This window comes from Ochotona curzoniae, unplaced genomic scaffold, assembly GCF_017591425.1.
Source record: "Ochotona curzoniae isolate NIBS_2020 unplaced genomic scaffold, NIBS_Ocur_1.0 contig_4268, whole genome shotgun sequence".
Classification (NCBI taxonomy): domain Eukaryota; kingdom Metazoa; phylum Chordata; class Mammalia; order Lagomorpha; family Ochotonidae; genus Ochotona; species Ochotona curzoniae.
Genome location: NW_024466201.1, coordinates 14,519 through 26,481, shown reverse-complemented (window position 1 = coordinate 26,481; position 11,963 = coordinate 14,519). Strand labels below are relative to the sequence as shown.

Sequence of the window (11,963 nt, the reverse complement as noted above, 5' to 3'; positions counted from 1 at the left end):
TTCCTGGCTTCGGATGGACCCAGCTCCAACTGTTGCAGCCAGCTGGGGGAATGAACCAGTGGATAGAGGATCTCTCGATCTCTTTCTCTCTCTTTCTCTGTCTCTCTCTGTAACTCTACCTTTCAAATAAAATATTTTTTTTAAATGAAAGAGGATATAATGATGAGAAGATGGTATAAAAAAGAATCATATTACACATGTGGGTTCAAGTTTCCACACTACAATTTATTACCATGTCATTCCAGACAAACACACAGAAGACCAAAAAGCACTCTAAGTCTGTTCCTGAAAGGTAAGATCTTAAACAATACCGCTTACCTGGAAGAACTCTGTGGGGACAGAGTGAGTCAACATGTGTGAACTCTGCAGCCTTTGCCTGGCTCAGCTCACTGCAAGTTGGTCCCTTCTAAAGACCTTTATATGTAGAAGGGGCCCTTTCAGGCCACCTGTCACTGGGAATCAGGGGCAGGTGCCCTGGGGAGCAGTCTCTTTCTGTTCTGTCTTGTCACCTCTTCTCAGCTTAGTGATTTTACCTGGGATAGTGACAGGACAGAGGAGTAAGTCATAAAGACTCGGGTGAACATGAGCTTCGGTAAGGACCCAGCCACAAGAGTGTGGTCAAAACCCCTGCGTGGAAACAGTGATCAAGAATACTGACAGAGTCCAGAGGACTCTATTTCCATAGTCTGATTGGTCTGAGTCCCCTCTTCACCTCAAGTCACGCTCACTAGTAGTTATCTCCACTAACATTACTTTCCCCGGACATGTCTAAGGCAAAGCCTGCACTGCCACTGCTGGTGAGCAAAGAGCAGGAGAGCCCAGTTCTCTCACAGGAAAAGAAGGACTGTGGGCAATGACAGAACCTAGCACTGACCTTCTCAGAAAGTGGCTCCTTAAAGGAAAGGCATCTAGGACTTGTTCTGCAAGTCAGATCCTGGGGGAGTAGCTGCTTGGCTCTTACCTGGAGTGGCCCTGCCCTGGGCTGTGGGACTGAGCAGCACCATCAATAACATGGGGAGCGATGTAAAACTCAGGGGCCTGCAGGACCTCATGGAGCTGGAGAAAGATGGTGAGATGGAGAAAGGAGCAGCTGGTGAATGTAGTGCCCATCTGAAGTATCAGAGTGGGTATGGATCAAACTAGTTCCTTGTGATCTTACGATTGGACAGACTCTGAGAAGAGAACCAATGGGCTCTGCGCTTGACACGAGTCATTGCTCACCGGGCAGAGACTGTGGAAGCTCTGACCATCTAAAGAGTATGTTGTCCCTGGGATGACAAATGCAGGATGCTGTTACTCACTTTAGTTACTCACTTTAACCAGTGGAATAAGTCGCACAGTTTGGGGGAGATTATGTAGTTTTTTCTTGTTGTTTGTTTTGTTCTGAAGGCAATCTCTTTGCAGTTTGTTTATTGGAAAGGTAGATTTGCAGAGAGAAGGAGCTAGAGAGAAAGATCTTCCATCCACTGTCTTACTCTCCAAGTGACCACAATGGCCAGAGCTGAGTTGGTTTGGAGCCAAGAGCTAGGAGCTTCTTCCGGGTCTCCAACACAGGTTCAGGGTCCCAAGGCTTTGGGCCGTCCTCTACTGCTTTTTCCAGGTCATAGGTAGGCAGTTGGATACCAAATGAAGCCCATTTGGGATCCTGGTGAATGCAAGGCAAGGATTTAGTCACTGGGCCATTGCACCAGGCCCTGAACACAATCTCAATTACTAACATTCAGTTGGTCCACCTTTGGGGATTATCACTGCACCCTTCCTGCCACCTCTCACACCTCGGATATAGTTTGGGGTGGAGCAAGTACTATCTTGGTATGTCAAGGACCATTCTATGGTACGAATCATAGAAGGATTAGAGTACACATCACAAAACTTGATGTTGTAGCATCATGGATAAAGCTGCTGCCTGCAACACTGACATTCCATATGGGTACCAGTTCAAGTCCTGGCTGCTCCACCTCCAATTCATCTCCCTGTCAATGTGCCTGGAAAGGCAGTGGAGAAATGATTATTTGCTGTGCCCCTGTGGCCACACAGAAGAGCAGGAAGAAACAACTCCCAGCTCCTGGCTTAGGACCTGCATAGCTCTGGCTGCTGTAGCCATTTTGAGAGTGAACTTCTTTCTGTAGAAAGAAAGAAAGAAAGAAAGAAAGAAAGAAAGAAAGAAAGAAAGAAAGAAAGAAAGAAAGAGAAAAGTAAAGAAGAGAAAAAGGAAGGAAGGAAGGAGGGAGGGAGAGAGGAAAAGAAAGAAAGAAGAGAGGTCCCCGGGCCTGCTGGTTCCGGGGGCCGCTTCCTTCGGGGTGAGTAGACCGAGGGGGAGGCCTCCGGGACTGGGCAGGCCCGACACCCACCCGCCGCCCTCATGGGGCGGTGAATGGGATTTGGGAGGGGCGCGACCTTGGGCCTGGGTTATTTAAACCTCCAGCAGCCTCCTGGCAGCTGGTGGGTCTCAGGACGGGGCGTCTCATGCCTGGATCCCAGACAGCCGCCATGGGCACAGCCGCCATGTGCTGAGCTGTCCCCGGGCCTGCTGGTTCCGGGGGCCGCTTCCTTCGGGGTGAGTAGACCGAGGGGGAGGCCTCCGGGACTGGGCAGGCCCGACACCCACCCGCCGCCCTCATGGGGCGGTGAATGGGATTTGGGAGGGGCGCGACCTTGGGCCTGGGTTATTTAAACCTCCAGCAGCCTCCTGGCAGCTGGTGGGTCTCAGGACGGGGCGTCTCATGCCTGGATCCCAGACAGCCGCCATGGGCACAGCCGCCATGTGCTGAGCTGTCCCCGGGCAGCCAATGCGCCATTTGGTGCCAGGCTCTGCCTGCTGGCCGCCCGGCCGGGGAGCTCTGGGGATTTGGTTCTTTGAGTTGCTGCTTAATTCCCTCCAGTTTGAACCCATTGTGCTTCTTGGACCTGAAACAGGCAGTAACTCTTCCTTAGCAAAACTTTAAATCACTAATAATTCTGAGTACCAAATACCAGTCATGCAGAAGCTAGGGCTTGGGGCCTGTCCTTCAAAAGTAGCTCCAACAGTTGGCCAATGTGTCAACTGGTAATGGAACAGAGTAGATTAGGCACGACTGAACAACCCTTAGCCCACAAGTAAAACTAGAAACCAGGAGGGCACAGAGGTCTTGCCGAGCTAGGTTCTTGTACCTGCTGGTCTGTGGGAGCCAGGGACGCTAAGCCACAGTGTCTAAGGCAGAGATCGGGACAGGTGAGGAGCTGTGCCAAGCTGAGTCAGAGCATCCATTGGCAGGCAAGTGATCTATGGCTGGGAACAGACCCGGTTGGGGAGCAAAGGGGACAACCCTAGCTGGGCTGAGGTTCCCACCAAGAGGCACATGGCCTGGAAGGGGAGCTGCGTTCTGATCTGGAAACAGTTGTAGTCTCCCTTGGCACAAGTGTGGACTGGGATTGGATGCACCGAACCGGGCCGGACCCCGACTCCCCCTGGTGTTCTGGAGGACCAGGGCAGATGTGGGATGGACCAGGCAGGGTCTCAAACCCCTACTGAGCCATGTGTGAGCCATATGTGGGTATAGACAAACCATGGCTGGGCTGGAACATCCAACAGCAAGAACCAGATTGGGTGGAAGGCCAGACAGGAAAAGCCACAGATCCTGTTATTACAGGAGGTGGACTGAGTAGGGTTGGCTCATGGACCCACTGGTAAGCGTGAAACCTGGCATTGGGAGAGGTTCTGATGGAGGAGCCTGGGCAACTCCTCTGGCAGGACACAGACCTGGCAGGTAAACGCAAGAAACATGATAGGAAACAGCCCAGAAAAGGCCATGGAAAGCTACCCACTGGCATACAATTGGCTGATGTGGGGGCAAGACCAGGCTGAATCTGTCCACATTATCCACTGGCAAATCCAGGCACCAGTGTGGGTCGACCTAGGGTTGGTCGCAACAAAGACTAGTGCACATTATGGAATGCCGAGGTGAGGTTGCCTGTACCGGAAGTGACCGCAGCGCCCTACCAGCCTGAGAACAAGAAAGGAAGTGGGCAGAGCCGGCAGGGGAATAAGGGAGGGTTCCTTTGCAGGACAGCTACTTCCGCAGGAGAGCATGGGCTGGGATGGGGGCAGACCAGACTAGGCAGAGCTACCACACCTGTGCGCCTCATGCGGACCAGATCAGGGAAAAGCCGGGCTGGGCAGATTATTCCTACTGGTGCAAGCAAAATTAAAGTGGGCAAGGGTTGTTTGGGCTTAGACGCAGCATCAACTGGAATCTGGGAGTGGGAGAGGCCTGGGAGGGAAATAGTGGGCTCATCCCTCTTGGGTTACCACTTTCGCAGGACATAAAACTAAGATAACTAAGATAGCGGCTGGGGTGGAATGGGGTGTGGGACAGACTGGATTACTGCTACACTTACTGGCAAACCAGGGTAGGGAGTGGGCCTGGTGGGGGTTATTGTGGGTTGCTCTGACTAGGCTACAGCTCCCGCTGGTTTATGTGAGGGCCAAGTATGTGCTGGGCAGAACCAGGCTGGACTGCAACACCCATTGGTTCCAGTGGAAGTCGGGAGTGAAAACCCAGCAATTGCAACCACCAGCTGATTGGAGTGATGGACGGTGCCAGGCCCTGTACTTGTTAGCACATACAAGAAGTTTCTTTGGAGATCTTCCTAATCTAAATGCTGGACTCAGAACCCTAACGAAGAAAGGAGAGAAGACAGAACAGGTCAACCAACCATCTCAGCTATGATGGACTATGTCAATCAGTTGATTTTTCAGGGATCTCATAGTGCTTGGAGTGGCAAGATTGACAGCGATTCATGACTGTGGCAATATCAAAACCACTTGAGCAAGAACCTCAGAGCATGCCCTACATCTGGGACCTGGGGAGGGTGGGAAATTGGGTGGGCCTTCTCCCTTAAATAACCCCCTTTAAACATGAAGGTAACAATATGGAAAACATACTAGTATTATCCACTTTCATGTAGCCCTTGAACCTTCTTACCCTAATTAACTATGTAAAAAATGTCAAAATAAAATCTTATAAAAATTAAAAAAAAAAAAAAGAAAGAAGGAAGAGAGAAGCAAAAATTCTCCAAGAATTTAAACTGGGTCTTACAGTCTGTCTGTCTTTCCTTTGAGCAAAGAGGGGTTTAGAGTTAGCAGTCATCCACATCTCTTGCTCTCAGAGACCTGCATGGACCCAGGGTCTTCCTCAGAACTGCCATCTGGGATGCCTGGGCTCGGTCCAGCCTCAAACCTGGGTGAATAGACATACCAGCAACACTACCAAGTAAGGATACAGCTCTAAGTAGAGTGCCATTTTTGGACTTCAATTCCTTATTTTCATTATGAGAAAGAAATCTACCTTTATTGTAATGCTTTTAAGGTCAAATGAGAAAGAGATCTGAAATAGCTTTAGAAAGTAAATCCATAAGAATAAAAATAAAGAGATCCAAATAAATAGTAATTTAAAGAGAAAAAATATTTCAGACATGGGGCTGGCACTGTGGCATGCAGGTTAAGCCACTGCCTTTGACACCTGACATTTCATGTGAGTGTCAGTTTGAGTCGTAGCTGCTCCATCTCTAATCTCCTAGTGTTTATGGCTTGGGAAAGCAGTGGAAGATGGCCCAGCTGTCTGGGCCCCTGCACCTATGTGGGAGACCTGGAAGAAGCTTCTGGTTCCCGACTTTCAACCCACTCAGCTCTGGCTGTTGCAACCATTTGGGGAGTGAACCAACAGGGAGAAGACCTCTCTGTCACTCTGTCTTTGAAATAAACGAATAAATCATTTTTTTTTAATTCAGTCAGCTTCCCTGTCAGCAAAAACTTAAATAATAATAAGAAATTTGGGGGCTCAGCATAACAGCTCAGTTGGTTAAATCATCACTTGCAAGCGCTAGGATCCCATGTGGATTCTGGTTCATGTCTCAGATGTTCCACTTCCCAATTTTAATATATGTGCTGTTGAAGTGGAGCACCCAGATGCTCCACTTCCCATCCAGCTCTCTGCTTGTGGCGTGGGAAAGCAGCAGAGGATTGCCTAAGTCCTTGGGACCCTGCACCCACAAGGGAGACCCAGAAGAAATTCCTGGCTCCTGGCTTTGGATTGGTTTGGCTCTGGCTGTTGTGATCATTTGAGAGTGAACCAATGGATGGAAGATCTTTTTTCTTTCTCTCCTTCACTCTGTAGATCTGATCTGTCTTTCCAATAAAAATAAATAAATCTCTCTAAAAAAAAAAAAGAAATATGGGTAATTCAAGTTATCTACAAAATTTCCTAGAAGAATAAGTAGGAATAGAGAAATATTTAGAGGCCACCTTCATTCAAGCTAACTAAAACCTCTAAATGCAAGCTTTAAAGCTTATATAAACAGAGCCCAGCGGCGTGGCCTAGCGGCTAAAGTCCTTGCCCTGAACGCGCCAGGATCCCATATGGGCGCTGGTTCTAATCCTGACAACCCTGCTTCCCATCCAGCTCTCTGCTTGTGACCTGGGAAAGCAGTCGAGGATGGCCCAAAGCCTTGGGACCCTGCACCCGCATGGGAGACCTGGAGGAGATCCTTGCTCCTGGCTTCGGATTGGCTCAGTTCCGGCCATTGCAGTCACTTGGGGAGAGAATTATCAGATGGAAGATCTTCCTCTCTGTCTCTCCTCCTCTATGTATGTCTTTGTATTAAAAAATATATATATACGGGCCCGGCGCGGTGGCGCAAGTGGTTAAAGGTCCTCGCCTTGCACGCCCAGGATCCCATATGGGCGCCGGTTCTAATCCCGGCAGCCCCGCTTCCCTTCCAGCTCCCTGCCTGTGGCCTGGGAAAGCAGTCGAGAACGGCCCAAGGCTTTGGGAACCTGCACCCACGTGGGAGACCCGGAAGAGGCTCCTGGCTTCGGATCGGCATAGTATCGGCCCGTTGCGCTCACTTGGGGAGTGAATCATCGGACGGAAGATCTTCCTCTCTGTCTCTCCTCTCTGTATATCCGCCTTTCCAATGAAAAAATAATAAAAATAAATCTTTAAAAAAATATATATATATGTATAAGGTAGACATTTAAAAAATAAAGCTTATATAAACAATTAAAATCTCAGGCAGATGGATCTTGTGGAATGATTAATTATACATTTTACTAGACAGTGTATTTATTCTTAAATATCAGCAGAATATTTTTGTAAACTTGATTAGCAACTTTAAAAATCATTTTCAAAAAGGTAATGGACAAAAACATGGAATATAATCTGAGTGAGACGGAGTAGTGAAGTGACCCATGAATTGGAGTTGCCTGGCCACGCTGGTCCAGGGCCCTTTCCAGCATTCTTTTTACCCAGCAACAGAGGATGTCAGCTCAGTTATTTCAATGATTGGCCATGCCCAGCCATGCTGGTTCCTCCCCACCCTTTTTGGCCACTGGTGGCAGTTTCAGGCCTCCTGTCTGCCCCAGCTGGATCACTGCTCCTGTGTTCATAGTTGCCAACTGCAGATCCCTGCGAAGAGAATGTTCCAGACCAGAACTGTGATCATGATGGCCCTCTCCCTGGCTTCCCTGTTGAATGTCCAACGAGGGGTGGCAGCCATCAAGGGTGAGTGCTTTGGGTGGGGGTGGAGTCGTGAATGAGAAGGGTGGGGGGCATTTGGGCAGAGAGGTGGGGCAGGCTTCTGTCTCTTTAGAGGATTTTTTCAGATTCACTGGTCTGTTTGCCTTGATGTCCTTCCTCTTCCTTCATTCTTTAGGGAAAGTCCACCCGCGCCCCTCTAATGTCAGCCCAATGCACTGGCCCACAATTTGGTTTCTTTCCTCATTTACATTTCTACCCTGTCAACTCTGCATTTCTCCTTTATGGTGTGACTTCTTTTTGGTTATGTCCTTCCTTTGACCTCTTTTCTTCCATTTATTTTATTTGAAAGATTTATTTAGGGCCCGGCGCGATAGTGTAGTGGTTAAGGTCCTCGTTTTGCATGCGACAGGATCCTATATGGTCACCGGTTCTAATCCTGGCAACCCTGCTTCCATTCAGCTCCCTGCTTGTGGCCTGGGAAAGCAGTCGAGGATAGTCCAGAGAATTGGGACCCTGTACCCACATGGGAGACCTGGAGGATTGGCTCAGCTCTGGCCATTGCGGTCACTTGGGGAGTAGGCCATCGGACGGAGGATCTTCCTCTCTGTTTCTTCTCCTCTCTGTATATCTGCCTTTCCAATAAAATTAATAAATCTTAAAAAAAAATTAAAAAGAAGATTTATTTATTTGAAAGAGTTACACAGAAAGAGAGAGACTGAAAGAAATCTTTCACCTGCTAGTTCACTCTGCAATGGCTGGGTGTTAGCCAGGAGCCAGGAGCTTCCTCTGGATCATCCACATGAATGCAGTGGCCCAAGAACTTGGGCCAGTTTCCAACTGTTTCCTCAGTCCACTAGCAGAGAGCTGGATTGGAAGTGGAGCAGCTGGGACTGGATCTGCACCCATATAAGATCTTAGCACTCGGGCCCGGCGCGGTGGCGCAGTGGTTAAGGTCCTCGCCTTGCATGCCCGGGATCCCATATGGGCACCAGTTCTAATCCCAGCAGCCCCGCTTCCCATCCAGCTCCCTGCTTGTGGCCTGGGAAAGCAGTCGAGGACGGCCCAAGGCTTTGGGACCCTGCACCCGCGCGGGAGACCCGGAAGAGGCTCCTGGCTTCAGATCGGCATAGTATCGGCCATTGCGCTCACTTGGGGAGTGAATCATCGGACGGAAGATCTTCCTCTCTGTCTCTCCTCTCTGTATATCCGGCTTCCAATAAAATAAAAATAAATCTTTAAAAAAAAAAAGATCTCAGCACTGCACATTTAGTCCCTTATATCTTATTTATTTATTTAGCTGTATACTTACTTATTGTTGGTGGGGGAAGAGAGAATGAGAGTGTGAACACTCGCATCTGCTGGTTCTCTTCCTAAATGCCCACTATGGTTGTGGTTGAATGGGATCTGGAGCCAGAGGTCAGGGATTCAGGCCAGGTCTGTCACAAGGATAGAAGGGAGCCAACTGTTTGAGCCATCACTCCCAAGGAGTGCTTTAGCAGGAAGCCGGGAACAGGAACTGAAGCCAGGAACTGAACCCAGATGATGAGAGATGTGGGTGTCTTTTTTTTTTTTTTTAAGATTTATTTTTATTATTTTTTCACTGGAAAGGCAGATATACAGAGAGGAGAGACAGAGAGGAAGATCTTCTGCTATGCCAATCCGAAGCCAGGAACCCCTTCCGGGTCTCCCACGCGGGTGCAGGGTCCCAAAGCTTTGGGCCGTCCTCGACTGCTTTTCCAGGCAGGCCACAAGCAGGGAGCTGGAAGGGAAGCGGGGCTGCCGGGATTAGAACTGGCGCCCATATGGGATCCCAGGCGTGCAAGGCGAGGACCTTAACCACTTGCGCCACCATGCCGGGCCCGAGATGTGGGTGTCTTACAGCTAGACAAAATACCTGTTCTTCTGCCTTTTTATTATTAATTCATGTTTATCCTCTAGTCTCTACCACTTACAGTTTGTCTCATTTTCTCTACTTCATTTATGCAGCAGACCATGTGTCAGTTTATGTCACATTTGCACAGACGCACACACCGTCAGGGGAGATTATGTTTGAGTTGGATGAAGATGAGCAGTTCTATGTGGATGAGGACAAGAGGCAAACAATCTGGCGTCTACCGGAGTTTGGCCAAGTCTTTTCCGTTGATACTCAGGGTGGGCTGGCCAATATTGCTGCCGGAAAGGAACACTTGAATATCTTGATCCAGCGTTACAATCACACCCAGGCTGCCAACGGTACAGTTTCTCTTTGTGTCTTCTGTAGCCCAGCTGGGAAGGCTTGGGGTGGAGGCGGTTCCCTTGACCGCACACAGCTAGGGAGACCCACATGCTTCTGCTGAATGGTCTCCCTGCTGAGTGGCCTGGGACCTCAGCATCGCTAGGGGTCCCCGTCAGTCAAGAGAAAGTTCAAGGTAAGTGAGAGTGATCAGCAGGATGGGATTCATAGGGACCCACAGGCACTCTTAGGGTCCAAGGGAGATGAGTGGGTGGCACTCTTAAGGTGGAGACTTTGTCCTTCATCCAGAATGGCGGGCTCAATGGTCCTGTCTGCCCCTCCAGAGGCCCCCGAGGTGACGGTGTTTCCCAAGGAGCCTGTGGAGCTGGGCCAGCCCAACACGCTCATCTGCCACATCGACAAGTTCTTCCCACCGGTGCTCAACGTCACGTGGCTGCGCAATGGGCAGCTGGTCACTGAGGGCATCACCGAGAGCGTCTTCCTGCCCAGCACAGAGTTCCGGTTCCACAAGTTCCACTACCTGACCTTCCTGCCCACGGCTGACGATGTGTATGACTGCAAGGTGGAGCACTGGGGCCTGGAGCGGCCACTTCTCATGCACTGGGGTACGGAGCCTCCTTTTCCTCTATATAACCTCTCGGGGACCCGCCTCTCCCACGACCCTTTGCCCTCTGTACCAGCCTTCCCCACTTGGTGGGTCTCGGTCCTCTGGTTGTCCTAGGAAGCTGTCCAATGGTCCGTAACCTTTAACTCCCATGCACAGCCCAGGTCAGCCCCTCTCCTCCCCACACCTTCTAATCTCAGCTCGTCATTCTCCTCCCCAGAGGCCCAGGAGCCGATCCAGATGCCTGAGACGACAGAGACCGTGGTTTGTGCCCTGGGCCTGCTGGTGGGCCTGGTGGGCATCGTCGTTGGCACTGTCCTCATCATACAGGCTCTGCGTTCCAGTCATGATCCCCGCGCCCGTGGGCCCCTCTGAGTTATTACAGGTGAGGGTCTTAGGATACATGGAAAAGGAAGGAGCATGGGGTCTATAGGATAAAAGGAAAAGGGGAGACATTCAATTTGATAGATGTTTGGCAACGTATTTTAAATCTCTCTTTTTTTTTAAAGCAACAGTATTTTATTTTTTTTATTGTTGTTAACATTGTATTATGTGATACAGTTTTATAGTCACTGGGGATTCCCCCCACCCCTCCTATACCCCTCCCCCCATGGTGGATTCCTCCACCTTGCTGCATAACCACAGTTCAAGTTCAGTTGAGATTCGTTCCTTGCAAACACATATCTAGCATAAAGTCCAGCGTCTTATTGTCTAGATAAGTTCAGTGGCCTCTTGGGGAGACCTTCTCTAGTCTGAAGGCTGTCTCCTACAGGTGGCAAAGTGTGCACAAAAATGCCCTTCCAGGGCCCGGCGCGGTGGCGCAGTGGTTAAGGTTCTCGCCCTGTGCGCCCGGGATCCCATATGGGCGCCAGTTCTAATCCCGGCAGCCCCGCTTCCCTTCCAGCTCCCTGCCTGTGGCCCGGGAAAGCAGTCGAGGACGGCCCAAGGCTTTGGGACCCTGCACCTGCGTGGGAGACCCGGAAGAGGCTCCTGGCTTCAGATCGGCATAGCATCGGCCATTGCGCTCACTTGGGGAGTGAATCATCGGACGGAAGATCTTCCTCTCTGTCTCTCCTCTCTGTATATCCGCCTTTCCAATAAAAAAAAAATAATAAAAATAAATCTTTGGAAAAAAAAATAAAATAAATTTTAAAAATGCCCTTCCAGAACTCTATAAATTTCTACTTATCTAACTTGCCATGTTTTCTGAACTTCCCTGTATTTGTAGTTCTCTTTCCATTGGATAGTGATCTTTCCATGCTGATGAACACATCTACTTCTTGCTTTTCAGTTTTCATGGTGTACCTCAGGTGCCAAGGGTTAAGTCAACACAGTTCTCAGTCCATGCGTTTGTCTTCATTGGGACCTCCAATTCTCCCTGTCCCCTCAGCTGTTACTCTAACCTCTCGCCCCCACCACGAAGACAAACATTCTGATGAATCTGATGAGATGCTTGCCTTTCCAATAAAATAAATAAATTTATTAAAAAAGGAAATTACTTCTGTTTGTGCTTATGCTGCATGTTATAATACTATTCAGTAGGTATATTTTTAATTAACCAAAATGGCATTAAAGATCTAATTTTCTACAGTTACTCTGCTGTTTGCAA

General features: G+C 49.4%; 1 protein-coding gene across 1 annotated transcript; it reads left to right on the top strand.

Annotated features, from left to right (window-relative positions):
• Positions 1–7,390: 7,390 nt before the first annotated feature.
• LOC121159483 (RLA class II histocompatibility antigen, DP alpha-1 chain-like) lies at positions 7,391–10,776 on the top strand. Its single transcript, XM_040984643.1, has 4 exons — positions 7,391–7,541; positions 9,504–9,749; positions 10,074–10,355; positions 10,575–10,776. The coding sequence occupies exons 1-4, from the start codon at positions 7,457–7,459 to the stop codon at positions 10,727–10,729; spliced, it is 768 nt and encodes a 255-aa protein (XP_040840577.1). The 5' UTR covers positions 7,391–7,456; the 3' UTR covers positions 10,730–10,776.
• Positions 10,777–11,963: the final 1,187 nt, after the last annotated feature.

Bases quoted from the DNA above. Each gene is read 5' to 3' on its own strand.
- LOC121159483 (XM_040984643.1), top strand. From the start codon at position 7,457: ATGTTCCAGACCAGAACTGTGATCATGATGGCCCTCTCCCTGGCTTCC. The intron at 9,750-10,073 runs GTACAGTTTCTC...CTGCCCCTCCAG, and splicing joins TCACACCCAGGCTGCCAACG to AGGCCCCCGAGGTGACGGTG. The intron at 10,356-10,574 runs GTACGGAGCCTC...TCTCCTCCCCAG, and splicing joins GCCACTTCTCATGCACTGGG to AGGCCCAGGAGCCGATCCAG.